This window comes from Rhinoraja longicauda, chromosome 32 (genome assembly GCF_053455715.1).
Source record: "Rhinoraja longicauda isolate Sanriku21f chromosome 32, sRhiLon1.1, whole genome shotgun sequence".
Classification (NCBI taxonomy): domain Eukaryota; kingdom Metazoa; phylum Chordata; class Chondrichthyes; order Rajiformes; family Arhynchobatidae; genus Rhinoraja; species Rhinoraja longicauda.
The window spans coordinates 26,774,227-26,795,055 of record NC_135984.1 but is presented as its reverse complement, the minus strand read 5'-3'; the positions used below and the strand labels follow the sequence as shown (position 1 = coordinate 26,795,055).

The following is a 20,829-nucleotide window of genomic DNA, read 5'->3' as shown; positions in this document are numbered from 1 at the left end:
CTGTAAGGCAGAAGCTCTACCGCTGCGCTAATGTGCTGCCCACACGCCACTGTGCTGATACATAGGAGCAGACGACAATCAACGCTATCATCTACATCCATTAAACTCCCAAGGCCATCTAGTCCAGGGCACTCAACTGCCCTTCGAGCCAGCACCGCCATTCAATGTGGTCATGGCTGATCATCCACAATCAATACCCCGTTCCTGCCCTCTCCCCATACCTCCTGACTCCACTATCATTAAGAGCTCTATCATTAAGAGCTCTAACTCTATCATTAAGAGATCTAACTTTCTCTTGGAAAAAGACCCACGTGGGTCACGGGGAGAACGTACAAAATCTGTGCAGACAGTGGCCGTAGTCGGGATCAAACCTGGGTCTCTAGTGCTGTGAGGCAGCAACTCTACCGCTGTGCCACCGGGCCGCCCCATGGTTGCATGTATAATTCGGAATCCTTTTAACATTCTATAAAGTCTCAAACAGCATCCATACTAAGTTTACCAGTTTGTCCTTGCAATGTAAACATCTGCACCCTATTAGACACAAAATGCTGGAGTAACTAGGCAGGTCAGGCAGGTCTCGACCAAAAAGTCACCCATTCCTTCTCTCCCGAGATGCTGCCTGACCCACTGAGTTACTCCAGCATTTTGTGTCTACCTTTGATTTTAACCAGCCTCTGCAGTTTTTCTCCTACACGTCTACACCCTGGCTGTGTCTGGGCCACACTTAGCCATGGTGAGCACACATCTGCTGTACCCCGAGTTCATGAGTTCACATTCACAAGTCATAGGAGCAGAATTAGGCCATTCAGTCATGACTGATCGACAGTATCTTTCCCTCTCAACCCCATTCTCCTGCCTTCTCCCCAATCCCTTCCACAGCATCTCTGGAGAAAAGGAATAGGTGACGTCTCGGGCCGAGACCCCTCTGAAGAATGTCACCTATTCCTTCTCTCCAGAGATGCTGCCTGCCCCGCTGAGTAACTCCAGCTTTTTGTGTCTATCCGGTTCAAACCGGCATCTGCAGTTCCTTCATACATCTTTGACACACTTACTAATGAAGAATCTGTCAATCTCTGCTTTAAAAACACCCATTGAGCTGGCCTCCACAGACGTCTGTGGCAATGAATTCTACAGACTCACCAGCCTCTGGCTAAAGATGGCAGTGGAGGCCAAATCACTGGATGGATTTAAGAGAGAGTTAGATAGAGCTCTAGGGGATAGTGGAATCAAGGGATATGGGGAGAAAGCAGGCACAGGTTATTGATTGTGGATGATCAGCCATGATCACAATGAATGGCGGTGCTGGCCCGAAGGGCCGAATGGCCTCCTCCAGCACCTATTTTCGAAGTTTCTATGTTTCTATGTTCCTCCTCATCTCTTTTCTAATGGTACATCCTTTTATTCTGAGGCTATGACCTCTGGTCCTAGACTCTCCCACTAGTGGAAACATCCTCTCCACATCCACTCGATCCAGGCCGCTCACTATTCGGTAGGTTTCAGTGAGGTCCCCCCTCATCCTTCTAAGCTCCAACTGGTACAGATCTCTGTGCAAATGAATCAGGTCCCATTCCTTTGTAAATGAGCCCTCCTGAGAGAAGTGCAAATGATCTGTTTGCCATTGGTTTTTGTTTGGTCCGATCTCCTCCCCCCCCCCCCTACACCCCCAGAACCCTTCCACCCCTCCTTCCAACAACAACCCCCCCCAAACCCCCACCCCCCACCCACCCCCCTTGCTTTGAACAGCTAATGCCGGTTCTCCAGATTTGCCATCATTAAGAAGGTGCCCTCATGCTTCGATTCTTGTGGCCATGGCGTTGACCGCACGCGGAATCCGTCAACCCAATGTAGAAGGCATGGGTGACGTTTTTCTGGTCGAGACCCTTCAGTCTGAAGAAGGGTCTCGACCCGAGACGTCACCCATTCCTTCTCTCCCGGGATGCTGCCTGACCTGCTGAGTGACTCCAGCATTGTGTCTGTCTTTGGTTTAAACCAGCATCTGCAGCTCCTTCCTACACAACCCGATGCAGGTTACCTCTGTGATATGTGAGCTCCAGGTTGACTCGGCCACTTACTTCTCTGTGAGCGTGAGCAGCAGATGACCATGACGGTCGCAAAGACCACAACGAAGGCCACGCCAGCCCCGACAGCAACACCGATGACCACTGCCAACGAGAGGGCCTCTGTGGGAAGCAAACACAGCGGGCATGACCAACTGCTGGTGAAACCGTGCCCTCTCTGACAGTCTACTCAATGCAGCACATAGACACAAAATGCCGGAGTAACTCAGCGGGACAGGCAGCATCTCTGGAGAGAAGGAACGGGTGACGTTTCAGGCTGAGACCCTTCTTCATAATGGATGAGTCTTGACCTGAAGCGTCACCCATTCCTTTTCTCCAGGGAAGCTGCCTGTCCTGTGGTTACTCCAGCATTTGATGTCTATCTTCGGTTTAAACCAGCATCTGCAGTTCCTTCCTACACATGTTCAATGCAGCATTTGGAAATCACAGCTAAACACAGTAAAGGGATTGTCATGGATTCACTGGGTCGATTCTCCCCTTTCATATCAGAAGTTTGAAAACACTTACCTCCAGATTCAGGGGCAGTTTCTTCCCAGCTGTTATCAGGCAACTGAATCATCCTATCACCAGCTCGAGTACGGTCCTGATTTCCCATCTACCTCATTGGAGATCTGAAGAAGGGTTCCCACCCAATACGTCACCTATTCCTTTTCCCCGTCAGTCTTTTCAGGTGAGGCAGAGGTTCCCCTGCACCTCCTCCAACCTCATCTACTGTATCCACTGTTCCAGGTGTGAACTCCTGTATATCGGCGAGACCAAGCGCAGGCTCGGCGATCGTTTCGCTCAACACCACCGCTCAGTCCACCTTAACCTACCTGATCTCCCGGTGGCTCAACACTTTAACTCCCCCTCCCATTCCCACACTGACCTTTCTGTCCTGGGCCTCCTCCATTGTTAGGGTGAGGCCCAGCCCAAATTGGAGGAACAGCACCTCATATTTCGCGCAGGCAGCTTACACCCCAGCGGTACGAACATTGACTTCTCCATCTTCAAGTAACCCTTGCTTTCCCTCTCTCTCCATCCCTCCCCCTTCCCAGTTCTCCCATCAGTATCTGACTACATTTTATCTCCGTTTGCTTTGTTGCTACCTTCTCCCAGCTAACAATGATCTATTCTACATTTTCCTGGTCCTCCATTCCCTTTGCCCTATTTTCACATCTGACACGCCTTTATCTAAGTATCACCCTCTCCCCTGACATCAGTCTGAAGAAGGGTCTCGACCCGAAACGTCCCCCATTCCTTCTCTCCAGGGATGCTGCCTGTCCTGCTGAGTTACTCCAGCACTTCGTGTCTACCTCATTGGAGACTGACATTTAGGTGGAAAAAAAGCAAAGAAGGTTTACAAGGATGTTGTTGCTAGGATTCAAAGGCCAAAGTTGTAGGGGCAGGCTGGGATTTGTTCCATGGAGCATAGGACACTGAAGAGTGATTTTATACATGCTTATATAGATACATATATATATCATGAGAAGCATTAATAGGGTGAATGCACAGAGGCTTTTCCCCAGAGTCGAACAATCAAGAACTAAATGCATAGGTTTATGGTGAGAGGGGAAATGTTGAATAAGATCCTGAGGGGCACACATGTCGGTATGTGAAGTGAGTTGCCAGATGACGTAGTTTATTGACATGGAAAGGACAGGTTTGGAGGGATATGGGTCAAGCGTGGGCAGGTAGGACTAGTGTAGCTGGGACATGTTGGCCGGTATGGGTAGGTTGGGCCGAAGGGCCTGTTTCCACGCCGTATCACTCTATGACTCTCAGTACAATATCAACAATTGGACAGATGCGTTATAAGGAACGTTTGAGAGGGATATGGGCCAAATGTGGGAAATGGGAGCAGTTTAGATGAGGCATCTTGGTTAGCATGGTCGAGTTGAGCCAGAGGACCTGTTTCTGTTCTGTATGACTCTATGAGTCTAAGGGGAAAGCTCGATACTCGTGGTTTAAGTTAGCTTCAGCCAGGAGGTGTTTCAAATAAATGCGGAAAATGTTGGAATTACTCAGCGGGTTAGGCAGCATCAGTGGAGAGATCAGGAAAGGTAACCTTTGAGAACTTGGTAGTATTGGGAGTGGAGAAACCTTGTTGGGAACATTGACAAAGGGGGAGGGTAAAACAAATAGAAGGAATGGGTTTTGCAAGGGAGGAGAGCAGGAGAGATCGACCTCCTCCAGAGGTACATCCATCATAGAGTCACAGAGTGATACAGTGTGGAAACAGGCCCTTCGGCCCAACTTGCCCACACCGGCCAACAATGTTCCAGCTACACTCGTCCCACTTGCCTGCGCTTGGTCCATATCCCTCCAAACCTGTCCTATCCATGTACCTGTCTAACTGTTTGCTTCATTCAGTCTCACTTGACTAAATTTTATGTTGTATTTCCAGATTCTGCAGTATTTTGTTTTTGCATGTATTTAAACTTTCGAGTCATTGTCATAGAGTGATGCAGCGTGGAACAGGCCCTTCGGCCCAAACCTGTCCTATCCATGTACCTGTCTAACTGTTTCTTAAACGTTGGGATAGTCCCAGCCTCAACTATCTCCTCTGGCAGCTTGTTCCATACACCCGCCAACATTTGTGTGAAAAAGTTACCCCTTTAAATCTTTTCCCCTTCACCTTGAACCTATGTCCTCTGGTCCTCGATTCCCCTACTCTGGGCAAGACTCTGTGCATCTACCCGATCTATTCCTCATGATTTTGTACACCTCTATAAGGTCTATCTTTCGTTCTTAGTGTAAGCAGAGGTTTGTTTATCACATCGATAAATCTTATATTGACTAATTAAATATTAACCGATAATCTAATCAGTTAGAAACAAATTAAATGTCAAGTAAATTGAAACGTATGCTAATTGAATACTTGGATTGGGTTGTAGTACGGATGGCAGGGCAGATGAAGTGTTGTAGTGCGTAGAAAGGAACTGCAGATGCTGGTTTAAACCGAAGACAGACACAAAAAGCTGGAGTAACTCAACGGGACAGGCAATATCTAGATCGAAGGAAAGGGTGATGTTTCGGGTCGAGACCCTTCTTCACACTGGCTAGGGATTAGGGAAATGAAAGATATAGGCGATGATGTGGAGCAGTTACAACCTATCGAGATCTTCAGAGTTTGTAGGTCAGTCGTGATGCGTGATATTGGAACATAGTGAGTTCCAGGGTTTGCCTCTGATGGGGCAGTGAAATTGACAGTGTAGGGCGGGCATGAAGCAATACCTGAGGGAATTCCTCATATAAAATGTCTGAGGCTTCTGAATCTGGGAGAGCAGAGTTTGAAATGTGTAGGAAGGAAGTGCAGATGCTCGTTTACAACGAAGATAGACACAAAATGCTGGAGTAACTCAGCGGGACAGGCAGCATCTCTGGAGAGAAGGAATGGGTGACGTTTCGGGTCAATTCCCTTAGAGTCATAGATTCATAGAGTCATACAGCGTGGAAACAGGCCCTTCAGCCCAAATCGCCCACACCGGCCAACAATGTCCCAACTACACTAGTCCCACTTGCCTGCGCTTGGTCCATATCCCTCCAAACCTGTCCTATCCATGTACCTGTCTAACTGTTTCTTAAACGATGGGATAGTCCCAGCCTCAACTACCTCCTCTGGCAGCTTGTTCCATACACCCACCATGCTTTGTGTGAAAAAGTTACCCCTCAGATTCCTATTAAATCTTTTCCCCTTCACCTTGAACCTACAACCTCTGGTCCTCGATTCCCCTACTCTGGGCAAGAGACTCTGTGCATCTACCCGATCTATTCCTCTCATGATCTTATCTACCTCTACAAGATCACCCCTTATCCTCCTGCGCTCCATGGAATAGAGACCCAGACTTCTCAACCTCTCCCTGTAGCTCACACCCTCTAGTCCTGGCAACATCCTCATAAATCTTTTCTGGACACTTTCAAGCTTGACAATATCTTTCCTATAACATGGTTCCCAGAACTGAACACAATATTCTAAATGCGGTCTCACCAACGTCTTATACAACTGCAACATGACCTCACAACCTCTATACTCAATACTCTGACTGATGAAGGTCAAAGTGCCATAAGCCTTTTTGACCACCTTATCTACATGCGACTCGACCTTCAAGGAACCATGCACCTGTACTCCTAGATCCCTCTGCTCTTCAACACTTCCCAGTGGCCTACCATTTATTGTGTATGTCCTGCCCTTGTTCGACATCCCAAAATGCAACACCTCACACTTCTCTGTATTAAATTCCATCAACCATTCCTCCGCCCACCTGGCCAATTGCTCCAGACCCTGCTGGAATAACTCAGCGGGAGTCAGGGGAGAGGGAGACACAGAGATAAGGAAGGGTAAGGTGTGAAAACGACACATCAAAAGGGACGAGGTTAAAGGAAATGTAGAATAGATCATTGTTAGCTAGGATAAGGTGACAACGAAGCATACAGAGATAAAACTTAATCAGGGGAACAGTGAGACTGGTGGAAAAATTTGGACGGGGAGGGATGGAGAGAGAGGGAAAGCAAGGGTCACTTGAAGTTAGAGATGTCAATATTCATACCACTGGGGTGTAAGCTGCCCCAGCCAAATATGAGGGGCAACGACATGTTACTGTCATACCAGGACATTTGAAATGTGGTCTGTGACAGAGAGGGAACTCTAGAATTGCTATTGCCTGTAACAGGTACTTGAGCCGGTTCACGGTCTCGTCTGCCGACTGTCGCTTCTGCGGTGAGGAGGAGACCGTGTACCATTTGTATACAGAGTGCATGAGGTTACAGCCCCTGTTCCAGTATCTGAAGGGGCTGCTCCTCAAGTTCTGGCTCCATTTTAGCCCTACGCTTTTAATGTTTGGGCACCCGGTACAGAGGGGGGAGGGTCAGGAGGGAGGAGGGGGTCTCCCTGTCGGTCTGCTCCTGGGCCTGGCCAAGATGGCCATCCGCGGGTCCAGGCAGCGGGCAGTCGACGGCCTCACAGAAATCGGCTGCCTACCCCTGTTCCGGGCTTACGTCCGTGCCCGAGTGTCCCTGGAGAGGGAACACGCGGTGTCCACGGGGACTCAGGAGGCCTTCCGGGAACGCTGGTCACCGCGGGGGGTTGAATGTATTGTTGACAGAGATGGCGGGATTTTAATTTGATAATTGTTTAATTTGTAAACTGCCGATACAGGCGGCTTTTGTTTGATCACATTTTGCTTAGTATGTTTGTATGTTTTTCTTTGGAATAAAACTTTTATATCAAAAAAAAAAAAAAAAAAAAAAGAGGTCAGGATCCAACCGGTCTCTGGTGTTGGAAGGCAGCAACTCTGCCGCTGTGCCACTGTGCTGCCATAGCTGTGCCACTGTGCTGCCATAGCTGCGCCACTGTGCCATGCTTCAGAGGTGGCTTCTGGAGGAGAAGGAGCTAATTGAATGGCTCCTCTATGGCAGACAGCAGTGGAGCCACAATGGGCAGCACCAGAGAGATAGTTGATAGAACGGAGGCAGTGAAGAACAACAGTAGGATCGATAGTGCAGACGAAGATGAACACACAGTTACACTGGAAAGGCTCAGTCATTATGGCAAGGAGGGTGTAATTTGCTTGCCAAGGATGGTTTAGACCAGACAGATGGCACATTAGACATTTACAGTGGTGGTGAGCGGGTAATTGAGTTGAAAGACAATATTCCTGCTCAGCGGAGAAAGTGTGAGCTGAAGGCAGATTGTTACAGGACCCAAATTGGAATAATATCGATAAGTATCCAATCGACCTCATTGGTGACCCTTGGACTATCATTGATCGGAATTTACTGGCTTTACTTTGCACTGAACGTTACCCCTTTATCACGCATCTATACACTGTAGATGACCTGATTGTAATCGTGTATAGTCTTTCCGCCGACTGGTTAGCACACAAAAGCTTTTCACTGTACCTCGTTACATGTGACAATAAACTAAACTGGACTAAACCAATGTAAACCCTTGTTGTTCCGGACCTCTTTATAATAGATGTTGGTTCTAGTAGATGGACCTACTGATCTTCATTCACCGCCAGCTCATGCTACTGACGCCATCCCTGGCGGACCTTCCAGACCGGACCATCTGCTGCCACTGCCGACCCACATAGCCTGCTCGGCCCATTCCAGGCCAGGCACGCCACCACCGCCACCACCGCCACCACCAATACTTACCGGCACTCCGGCTGCGCAGATCCTCACCGCAACTCACCTGGATTCCAGGCCTAATTCCAGACCAAGAGTCTGAAGACGGGACTCGATCCGAAACGTCGCCCATTCCTTCTCTCCCGAGATGCTGCCTGACCTGCTGAGTTACCCCCAACTTTTTGTGTCTATCTCCAGAGATGCTGCCTGACCCGCTGAGTTACTCCAGCACTCTGTGTCCTTTTGTTTAAATCAGCATCTGCAGTTCTTTGTTTCTACTCATACAATGGTACTCAATGTCTATGTAATTGGTTCTAGCAGACAATCGGCAAAACCAAACACCACCCCCCCCCCTCCTCCCCCCCCACGATGGTCTGTTATGACGAGGGTTTACGAGGCTTATGACGAAGATGGATGGGACATTAAATGGAGCGATGCCACTCTGGGCTGATTGGCCGGTGGGATTGGAGGCATTCTGCCCGGCACACAATCTCATTGCTTCCTAAAGCCCACCTTGTTCTTTCAGCCGAATAATTTCCGTGTCGGAGCCAAAGCTGTTCCAGGCGGTGCAGTTGTAAATGGTCTGGAAGTCGGCACGCACGATGTTACTGATGGTCAGTGTGGAGATCACGCCTTCCTCCATGCTCACTGTCTCCACTGTGTAGCGCCCGGAGGTCCCAGATTCCAGAACGTTCTCCTTCCATGACCAGGCCTGGGTGTATCCAATAGAGCAAAAGGACAGATTAAATTATCAACTGCATTCCACCAACATCAGCCTCCCCATCGTTTGTCAGTTGTGATCGTAATGGATGTCCTATCTTCCAAAATTGGGCGGCACGGTGGCACAGCGGTAGAGTTGCTGCCTTACAGCACCAGAACCAGGGTTCGATCCCGACTACGGGTGCTTGTCTGTACGGAGTTTGTACGTTCTCCCCGTGACCACGTGGGTATTCTCTGTGTGCTCTGGTTTTCTCCCACGTACAGGTTCATAGGTTGATAGTCCCTGCCTCAACTACATCCTCTGGCAGCTTGTTCCATACACCCACCACCCTTTGTGTGAAAAGGTTACCCCTCAAATCGATGTTAAATCTTTTCCCCTTCAGCCCAGATGATGCCTGACCTGTTGAGTTCCTCCAGCATTTTGTGTCTTTTCTGGGCATTTTGTTTCACCAGTCATTTCCAGATCCGGAACAAATTGAGGGTGCAGAAATTAAATTCTCGCGCTGAACTGCGGATGTTACGGAGAACCCTTTGCTGACACTGTGCGAAGACACTAGGCCCACTAGGCCCACTAGGCCCACTAGGCCCACTAGGTCCACTAGGCCCACTAGGCCCACTAGGCCCACTAGGCCCACTAGGGCCGAAGGGCCCGTTTCCATGGTGTATCTCTAAATTAAACCAAAAAACAAAAACACCAACCTCTACCAGCTAAGCAGCGGTGCAGAGAAAATTAAGTAAACCTTGCAAATGTCCTTTTGAAAAGCATAGAAATAAAAAAGAAATGTAATTCTTGCTGTGAGTCCTGATTCCGATTTTCACGGGACTTCCCTCTGCTGTCGTTAACCGGGTTGAACTGTGAGCAGTCACACATTGTACCGTCATTAGGCAGTACTGAGCAGAATTATTCCCCAGTTTCGCCCCTGAGCTAATCAGTGCAAGTCTGAGACCAGTGGGGTGAAACTGAAAATTGCCGCGATTTGTGAGACTACATCATCCACTTTTATTGCTGAAATGATCCACTTTTGTTCCCTCTGCTGATCTATTGAGGATTCTCGCTGCAATAAAAAAAGCCATTAGCTGGGGAACAAATTAAGACGTGAACATCTGTACAGCTGTCAATTGCTGGAAGATGTTCTACAAGTCTAATTACACATTCTATGGGATGCACCAGATGTTCCTCACTGCAGGTTCTGTACTCACAAGCAAGAATTACATTTCTTTTTTATTTCTATGCTTTTCAAAAAGACATTTGCAAGGTTTACTTAATTTTCTCTGCACAGCTGCTTAGCTGGTAGAGGTTGGTGTTTTTGTTTTTTGGTTTAATTTAGAGATACACCATGGAAACGGGGTCTTCGGCCCTAGTGGGCATAGTGGGCATAGTGGGCCTAGTGGGCCTAGTGGCCCTAGTGGCCCTAGTGGGCCTAGTGGCCCTAGTGGGCCTAGTGGGCCTAGTGGCCCTAGTGGCCCTAGTGGGCCTAGTGGGCCTAGTGGCCCTAGTGGCCCTAGTGGGCCTAGTGGCCCTAGTGGGCCTAGTGGCCCTAGTGGCCCTAGTGGGCCTAGTGGGCCTAGTGGCCCTAGTGGCCCTAGTGGCCCTAGAGGCCCTAGTGGGCCTAGTGGGCCTAGTGGGCCTAGTGGCCCTAGCGGGCCTAGTGGGCCTAGTGGGCCTAGTGGGCCGAAGGGCCCCTTCCCATGGTGTATCTCTAAATTAAACCAAACAACAAAACAACCGCCTCGACCAGCTAAGCAGCGGTGCAGAGTTCATGCCGGCCATCAAATAATCGTTCACATGACAATAGACAATAGACAGTAGGTGCAGGAGGAGGCCATTCGGCCCCTCGAGCCAGCACTGCCATTCACCGTGATCATGGCTGATCATGCACAATCAGTACCCTGTTCCTGCCTTCTCCCCATATCTCCTGACTCCGCTATCATTAAGAGTCATAGAGTTATAGAGTCTTACTGCATGGAAACAGGCCCTTCATCCCAACTTGCCCATACCAGCCAATACGTCCCATCTACACTAGCCCACCTGCCGACATTTGGCCCATATCCTTCTAAACCTGTCCCATCCATGCACTAAATCCATATAGTTGTACATCCTGTTTTATCTCACTCTCTCGTCCACTCCCCCCTACACACATGCGGCAATGTACCGAGGCCAGTTGACCTACAAGCACCCCATGTCTTTCTGATTTGGGAGGAAACCAGAGCATCTGGAGGAAACCCATGCGGTCACGGGGAGAACATGCAAACTTTGTCCAGGCAGCACCCGTAGTCAGGATTTAACCCGGGTCTCCGGCATTGTAAGGCAGCAACTCTACCACTGCACCACTGTGAGAAACGGCATGGGAACAGGTGCTTTGGCCCAACAAGTCCACGCCCACCATCGTTCCCACCAGTTCTATGTTATCCCACTTTCCCAAGCACTACACTCTTGGGGCAATTTATAGAGACCGATTTACCGACAAACCCACACATCTCTGGGATGTGGGAGGAAGCCGGAGCATCCGGAAGAAAAAATCGCTCTCAGCAACCAATCCCACGACTTTCACCAGCATCAGAGACTGTGCCTCAGCTGTCAGAACACGGCCTCGAAAACTTCCTCCCATACCTCTCTCCCTCTCCTTTCCAAATGTCTCCTATTCCTTATGATACACAAGGCCATTTGGCCCATTGAGTTGATGCCTGTTGTTGAGGGTTGTGGTTGAAGGTGGGGAACCTCTGACTGTCTTGGCAACTGAGGTGCCCAACAATTACAATCTTCATTTATAAAGCACCGCTCATGTAGTGAAAACACCCAGGTTACCTCATGGGAGCTCTATCAATGGGAGGTTGATGCTGATGCGTACGGAGATACCCTGGCAAATGACTAAACGTTGCAATCGGTGGGTCAAAGGACCTGTTCCCTTGCTGAATCTCACAGAGACCTTCTAAACCATGTACTTGCCTAAATGTTTCTTAACCGTTGTGATAGTCTCTGCCTCAACTATGTCCCCCAGCAGCTCCATCCATGCACCCACCATCCTTCGCGTGAAAAAGTTACCCCTTGGGTTCCTTTTCTTAGTTTAGTTTAACTTAGAGTTCCTGTGAGATCTTCCCCCCCCCCCCCCCCCCACCTTACACCCACGTCCTCTGACCCGGGCTTACAAGTTCTCCCTGTGACCACGTGGGTTTCCACTAGATGCTCTGGTTTCCTCCAAAATCTGAAAGATGTGTGGGCCTGTAGGTCAATTGGCCTGTATAAATTGGCCCAGGCCTGTCGGGAGTGGATGAGAAAGTGGGATAACATAGAACATGGACGGTGGCAGAGTAGCTCAGCTGGAGGAGCTGCCCTCACATCTCCAGACACGGGTGCTGTCTGTGCGGAGTTTGCACGCTCTCCCAGTGACCGCGTGGGTTTAAATTGGGTGCTATGGTTTCCCTCCACATCCCAAAGATGTGCTGGTTGCTAGGTTACCTGGTTACTGCAAATTGCTCACTGAGTAGTAGGAGATACACCAGGAACAGCATTTTATACTTCACTTGGGCAGCTTACATCCCCTTGGTATGAATACTGATTTCTCTAACTTCAAGTAACCCCAGCATTCCCTCCCTCTCTCCCTCTCTCTCTATCCCTCCCCCACCCAGGTCGCACCAGCTTCCTATTTTCACCCAACAAACAGCTAACAGACTGAAGAAGGGTCTCGACCCGAAACGTCACCCATTCCTTTTCTCCAGAGATGCTGTCTGTCCCGCTGAATTACTCCAGCTTTTTGTGTCTATCTTCGGTTTAAACCAGCATATAGTTCCTTCCTACACAACCAACTAACAATGACCTGTTTCCTTAAGCGTCATTACTTTTTTGCATATCTTATATTCATTGTTCTTTATCTCTCTGTATCTCTCATTTCCCTTTTCCATAACTAGTCTGAAGAAGGGTCTCGACCCGGAACGTCACCCATTCCTTCTCTCCGGAGATGCTGCCTGTCCCGCTGAGTTACTCCAGCATTTTGTGTCTATCTTCGGTAACCCAGTATCTGCAGTTCCTTCCTAGGCATTAATGTTCAGAAGTCTCTCTCTACTAATCCTGTTCTTTACCTGTTGTGCTACTGGGTCCCTGACAAAGTATGACAAAGATGGGTTTGTGAGAGAGAGTGCAGGTGACATGGAGATAAGTGGAGAATTGGATTGATTTGTCTTGCTCTGAGAGCTGCCATCGACTCAATGGGCCAAATGGCCTCGTGCATCATAATGAATAGGAGACATTTGGGAAGGAGAGGTGGAGAGATTTGGGGGGGATTTCAGAGGTGGTGTGGTGGCAGCTGCAGCAGTCTCCGACGTTGTGAAATCTGTGAGCTTGTCACCAGTGGACGTTGGATGCTCAGAATCCTAAGACACAGCAATGACCACGTGTCAAGGTACCAGTGATTGCCAGAGAGGTGTTGGGGAAGGTCCAGGAAGCAACTGCAGATGCTGGTTTAAACCAAAGATAGACACAAAAAGCTGGAGTAACTCAGCGGGCCAGGCAGCATCTCTGGAGAGAAGGGATGGATGACTTTTCGGTTCGAGTCTGAAGAATTCATGATTAAGTGGAATCAGGTTTAGTTTCGAGATACAGCGCGGAAACAGGCCCTTCGGCCCACCGGGTCCGCGCCGACCAGCGATCCCCGCACATTAACACTATCCGATACACCTAGGGACAATTTTTACATTTACCAAGCCAATTAACCTATAAACCTGTACGTCTTTGGAGTGTGGGGGGAAACCGAAGATCTCGGAGAAAACCCACGCAGGTCACGGGGAGAACGTACAAACTCCGTACAGACAGCACCTGTAGTCGGGATGGAACCCGGGTCTCTGGCGCTGCATTCGCTGTAAGGCAGAAACTCTACCGCTGCGCCACCGTGCCGCCCCGAATTCGACCCGAAACGTCACCCATTCCTTCTCTCCAGAGACGCTGCCTGTCCCGCTGAGGTATTCCTGCTTTTTGTGTCTATCTTCAGTGTTGGGGAATGTTGTGTGACATAATGCATCTACTTTTACCCCCCCAGTCAGTAGAGTGCAACTCCTCGCTTCACACACGTACTGAACATCTGAGAGGTTTGCTGATATTTAGTTAGTTTACTTTAGTTTGGTTTAGTTTAGTTTAATTTATTATTGTTACGTGCTGCAGTGAAAATCTTTTTTGTTGCATGCTATCCCGTCAGGGAACAGACTATACATGGTTACAATCAAGCTGTCCACAGTGTACATATAGACACACACACACATCTCCATATGCTACAAACACGTGCACAAACCTATATCCTCTGGTTCTTCATTCCCCTACCCTGGGTAAAAGACTGTGGATTCATCCACTCTATTCTCCTCATGTTTTTATACACATGTATAAGATCGCCCTTTTGGCAACATCATGGTCACAGAGTGATACCCCATGGAAACAGGCCCTTCAGCCCAACGTACCCACACTGGCCAACGTACACTAGTCCCACCTGCCTGCATTTGGCCCATGTCCCTCTAAACCTGTCCTATCCATGTACATGTCTAAATATTTCTTCAACATTGCGATGGCAGCTCGTTCCATACACCCACCACCCTTTGAAAAAGTTCCCCCTTGTGTTCTTTTTAGTTTAGTTTAGTTTAGAGTTCCTATTAACTATCTTCCCCTTCCCCCCTCACCTTAAATCGATGTCCCCTGGTTCTCGATTGCCCTACTCTGGGCAAGAGACTCTGTGCGACCACCCGATCTGCTCCTCCAGTGATCTTGTACCATGCACCTGTTCGTGCGAAGGTTGCCCCTCGGGTTCTCATTAAAGCCCTCCCTTGTGTAAACCCCACCGGCTATGCGGACGGCGTGCCGGCAAGCCCTTGCTTTCACTGAGTTGCCGAGACACTCACTATTCGGTCGGGAGGTGGTGTACTACGAATGAAGCACTTGATCTGGCCCTTCTGCCCCTGCAAGGCATGCTGCATCTGTGTGCTGGAGATGATGGGGGGCCCTGAAAGCCAAAACACAAACAAATCATACACACATCCCACCCACCGAAGCACTTTATTACATTAGACCACTCATCCAAACCAGCCCTGCTTGTGGTGCACACTTTCCAAATGAGCAACTACCATCAGGGCGAGCTCCACACATAATTATGTTGAATATAATTGCTGTTTATTAGAAGTCTAATTGAAATAAATTTACATTTTAATGAATATTTTAAAGGCTAATTGCACACACAATGTGCAGTAGACGAGCTGGGCTCAACTACTTCAGCAGCGAAGACCCTATTGATGGTTGGGGAGGAGTAAGAGAGATTCCCTTGACCGGCATGGAATGCTGACGAGATTACAGTTTGGTACAAAGTCTTCTGCCGGGATTAACAAAACTCCCTCAGTCTTCATGTGTAGGAAGGAACTGCAGATGCCTACCTGAACTCCCGGTTGCTAAACACTTTAACTCTCCTCCCCATTCCCTTTCTGTCCTGGGCCTCCTCCATTGTCAGAGTGAGGCCCAGCGCAAATTGGAGGAACAGCACCTCATATTTCGCTTGGGCAGCTTTCACCCCAGCGGTGTGATTAGTGATTTCTCTAACTTCAAGTAACCCCGGCATTCCCTCTCTCTCCATCCCTCCCCCACCCAAGTCACACCAGCTTCTCGTTCTCACCCAGCAAACAGCTAACGATGGCCTGTTTCCTTTATCATCGTTACTTTTTTGCATATCGTTCAATCATTGTTCTATATTTCTCTACATCATCGTCTGTATCTCTCATTACCCTTTTCCGTGACTTTCAGTCTGAAGAAGGATCTCGGCCCGAAACGTCACCCATTCCATCACTCCAGAGGTACTGCCTGTCCTGCTGAGTTACTCCAGCATTTTGTGTCATTCAGTCTTCATAAGGATTTTCTATTTGAGAGTCATAGACTCATCGAGTGATATAGCATGAAAACAGGCCTCTCGGCCCAACTTACCCACACCAACCAACATGTCCCATCTACACTAGTCCCACCTGCCTGCATTTGGCCCGTTTCCCTCTAAACCTGTCCTATCCATGTACCTGTCTAAATGTTTCTTAAACATTGCAATAGTCCCTGCCTCAACTACCTCCTCCAGCAGCTGGTTCCTTACACCAACCACCCTCTGTGTAAAATGTACCCCTCAGGTATTACATTTAACATTTTAAAAATATGAACTATTAAATTCTTCTCCCCTCACATTGCGTGGAAACAAGCTCCAGCATCGATGTGTATCGGCAGTTCAGATACTACTTGGGCATTGGGCTTGGTTTTCTTGGTTGAGTGCTTATCCTGGTGTTATAACAGGTACTTTGTGTTTTAATAGTAATTTATGTCCTCTCGTTCTCGATTCCCCTACTCTGGGCATTTTGTTCCACGAGAACCTAATTACCTTTCCAGACTTCATTTAAAATCAATCTGAACTGTGAAAATGTGAAACTTTGCTTTTAACTTCCTTCAAGAAGAATATTTGGGCTTGGTTCAAATTGCCCAGCATCTGATAGAAGTGATATTTCACTTGGGCAACTTGCAGTCCAGTGGTATGGATATTGATTTCTCAAACTTCAAGTAACCCTTGTATCCCCCCTCTCCCCATCCCTCCCCCACCCAAGTGGTTGTTCTGGTTTCAAAGGAGTCTTGTCGAGTCTCATTGTCTGTAACTCGTTTTCACCTAGCACATGGCTGACAATGGCCTGTTTTCTTTATCATCGTTCCTTTTTTGCATATCTTTCATTCTATATCTCTCTATGTCACCTTCTATATCTCTCATCTCCCTTTCCCCTAAATCTCAGTCTGAAGAAGGGACTCGACCTGAAATGTCACCTATTCCTTCTCCCCAGAGATGCTGCCTGACCCGTTGAGTTACTCCATCTTTTTGTGCCTATCTTCGGTTTTAAACTAGCATCTGCAGTTCCATCCTACACATCAGATAGAAGTGGTCTGACAGCGCCTCACTGCTCCTGCAACTTAATACTGGACCGGAACCACTCTGGGTAAGAGTGCCAATGTGGGAGCACAGGTAGAAACAGCACTGAATATTGCTTCACAGAGCCACGGGCGATCGTCCAATGTTTATAAATCCTGCTGCTCCACTGATCTAAGGCCCTGACCTACACTACTGCAGTTTATACAAGTGTTCCCCCCCCCCTGCATCACTCAATGTGTACCCTCCCCCTTCCCCCTGTATCATTATCTCCAGCTGCCAATTATGTGCTTGGTGCCTTGTGTCTGTTTGCTTGTCTGTGTAAATGTACCCTCACAACTAAATCCACACATGCATCAATAAATAAGTGTGTGTGTGTGTGTGTCTATTTACTTGTGGGTGTGAATATATTTATATATGGTGTGCGTGGTGACACACACACACACACACACACACACACACACACACACACACACACTGTGACACTCACCGGCTCTGTAAATGCCTGGGTGCGCGTGCGTGAGTGTGTGTGTCACTGTGTTAGTGTGTCACTATGTGTGTGTGTATCAGTGTGTCACTGAGTGTGCGCGTGCCATTGATAGTGTGTATGTGTGTGTGTGTGTGCCACTGTATGCGGGTGTGTATGAGACCATGCGTGTCACAGTGTATGTGTGCGTGTCACTGTGTGTACTTCACTGAGTCTGAGTGCATGTGTTTCACCATGATTGTGTGCACGTTATCATGTGCATCTCATTATCTGAGTGAGTGACTGTACATGTGTGACTGTATGTGTGTGTGTGTGTGAGCTGTGTGCTTGACTGCGTGTGTGAAACTGTGTGTGACGAAGTGTGTGTGTGTGCGTGTGTGTGTGTGTGTGAGACTGCGTGTGACTATGTGTGCGTGTGTGAGTGTGTGTGTGGCTATGTGTGTGTGTGTGTGTGTGTGAGTGTGTGTGTGTGAGACTGTGTGGCTATGTGTGTGTGTGTGTGTGTGAGACTGTGTGTTGCTAGGTGTGTGTGTGTGTGTGTGTGTGTGAGACTGTGTTGCTATGTGTGTGTGTGTGTGTGTGTGTGTGTGTGTGTGTGTGTGTGTGTGTGTGAGACAAGTATGTGTGCATTTACTTGTGGATGTGAATATATTTGGATATCTATACTGCCCATATTTGCACAAAGATGGCGGCAGGGTGGCACAGCGGTAGAGTTACTGCCACACAGTCAGACAGCCGGGTTTGATCCTGACCACGGGTGCTGTCTGTATGGAGTTTGTACTTCCTCCCTGTGATCTGCGTGGGTTTTCTCAGGGAACTCCAGTTTCCTCCCACTCTCCAAAGACGTACAGGTTTGTAGGTTAATTGGTATGGTATAAATGTAAAGTGTCCCTAGTGTGTGTAGGATAGTGTTAGTGTGCGGGGATCGCTGGTCAGCGCAGACTTGTTGGGCCGAAGGGCCTGTTTCAGCGCTGTATTTCTCAACTAAACTAAATATATGGTGTGTGTTCATGTGTGTTTGAGTGTAAGGAGCAGCAGACAGCTGTGCATATTTATATGATTGTTTACATGATTGTATATGAGTGTGATCGTGTGTCTATGTGTCCCTGTGTGTCTAAATGCCTGTGTAAGCATGTGGATGTGCATGTATTTGTGCGTATGTGTGTGTCATTGAGTGTGTCTGCATGTCACTGTGAGTGTGTCACTGAGTGTGTGTGTTTGTGTGTGTCACGGTGTCCATCTATGTGCTTCTGTGTGTGTGTGTGTGTGTTTGTGTGTGTGTCACTGTGTGTATATCACTCTGTGACTGTGCATGTGTCAGTGCATGCGTGTGTGTGTATGTGTATGTGTGTGTGTACGTGTGTTTGTGGAGATTGTGTGGCTGTGTGTATGTGTGTCACTGTGTGATATTGTATGAATGTGTCACTCAGTGTGTGTGTGCATGTTACTGTGCTTGTCACTGTGTGTGTCATTGTGTGATGGTGTGTGACTGTATCACTGTGACAGTGTGTGACAGTGTATGATTGTGTGAGACTATGTGTGTGTGTTACTGTGTGCCTATCATTATATAACAGTGTGTGACAGTGTGTGTGAGTGTGTGACAGTGTGTGTGAGTGTGTGATAGTGTGTGTCAGTGTGTGAGCACAGTGAATCAGTATCGCCAGCACGGTACACTGTGAAGAGTGGAGTGTGTGTAGGTGTGTGTGAGGGTGTGTGAGTGTGCGTGAGTGTGTGTGAGTGTGTGTGAGCACAGTGAGTCAGTATTGCCAGCACGATACACTGTGAAGAGTGGAGTGTGTGTAAGTGTGTGAGTGTGTGAGTGTGTGTCAGTGTGTGTGAGTGTGTGTAGGTGTGTGACAGTGTGTGACAGTGTGTGTGAGTGTGTGTAGGTGTGTGACAGTGTGTGACAGTGTGTGTGAGTGTGTGTAGGTGTGTGACAGTGTGTGTGAGTGTGTGTAGGTGTGTGGCAGTGTGTGACAGTGTGTGTGAGTGTGTGTAGGTGTGTGACAGTGTGTGTGAGTGTGTGTAGGTGTGTGACAGTGTGTGTGAGTGTGTGTAGGTGTGTGACAGTGTGTGACAGTGTGTGTGAGTGTGTGTAGGTGTGTGACAGAGTGTGACAGTGTGTGTGAGTGTGTGTAGGTGTGTGACAGTGTGTGACAGTGTGTGACAGTGTATGTGAGCACAGTGAGTCTGTAATGCCAGCACGGTACACTGTTAAGAGTGGAGTGTGTGAGTGTGTGTGAGTGTGTGTGAGTGTGTGTAGGTGTGTGTGAGTGTGAGTCAGTGTGTGTGAGCACAGTGAGTGTGTATCACCAGCACGGTACACTGTGGAGAGTGGCGTGTTTTACCATTAACGGTCAGGCTGACCTCCCTCTCGCCGGCACCAACTCGCGGCACGACCGCCCGGCAGACGTACTTCCCAGCATCCTCCTGGGTGACGGCCTTCAGGGTCATGATGTTATCATTGCTGAGTACCTGCAGGAGCGGGGCGAGAGGGCAGGCGCGTCAGAGGACATCACGGCTTCCTCACCTTTTACTTTAGAGATACAGCACGGAAACAGGCCCTTCGGCCCACCGAGTCCGCACCAACCACCGATCCCCGCACATTAACACAACCCTACACACACTACACACACATTAACACCACCCTACACACACTAGGGAAAATTGACATTTATACCAAGCCAATTAAACTACAAACCTGTACGTATTTCGAGTGTGGGAGGAAACCGGAGATCCCAGAAAAAACCCACACGGTCATGGGGAGAACGCACTCCCTCATTCCCAATATCCACACTCCCTCATTCCCAATATTCATGCTCTCATTCCCAATATTCACGCTCTCAATCCCAATACCCACACTCTTATTCCCAATACCCACACTCTTATTCCGAAAATCCACACTCTCATTCCCAATATCCACACTCTCATTCCCAATATCCCCACTCTCATTCCCAATATACACTCATTCCCAATATCACCTCTCATTCCCAATATACACTCTCTCAATCCCAATATCACCTCTCATTCCCAATATACACTCTCTCATTCCCAATATCCACATTCTCTCATTCTCAATGTCCATACTCTCATTCCTAATATATCATATATCATATCATATATATACAGCCGGAAACAGGCCTTTTCGGCCCACCAAGTCCGTGCCGCCCAGCGATCCTCGTACATTACCACTATCCTACACCCACTAGGGACAATTTTTGCATTTACCCAGCCAATTAACCTACATACCTGTACGTCTTTGGAGTGTGGGAGGAAACCGAAGATCTCGGAGAAAACCCACGCAGGTCACGGGGAGAACGTACAAACTCCTTACAGTGCAGCACCCGTAGTCAGGATCGAACCTGAGTCTCCGGCGCTGCATTCGCTGTAAAGCAGCAACTCTACCGCTGCGCTACCGTGCCGCCACTATCCCCGCTCTCATTCTCAATGTCCATACTCTCTTATTCCCAATATCCCCACTCTCATTCCCAATATCCCCACTCTCATTCCCAATATCCCCACTCTC

At 48.5% G+C, this 20,829-nt stretch overlaps 1 protein-coding gene across 2 annotated transcripts in view; it reads right to left on the bottom strand.

The window, feature by feature from the left end:
• The window catches only part of kirrel3a (kirre like nephrin family adhesion molecule 3a), a 649,014-nt gene that overhangs the window by 20,352 nt on the left and 607,833 nt on the right, over nt 1–20,829 (bottom strand). For both annotated transcript variants that reach the window (XM_078427020.1, XM_078427019.1), the window contains 4 exons: nt 19,652–19,778; nt 14,784–14,884; nt 8,700–8,898; nt 2,073–2,180 (listed from right to left, as the gene is read on the bottom strand). In XM_078427020.1, coding sequence (XP_078283146.1) covers nt 2,073–2,180; nt 8,700–8,898; nt 14,784–14,884; nt 19,652–19,778 — 535 coding nt within the window. The remainder of the gene's footprint in view (nt 1–2,072; nt 2,181–8,699; nt 8,899–14,783; nt 14,885–19,651; nt 19,779–20,829) is intronic.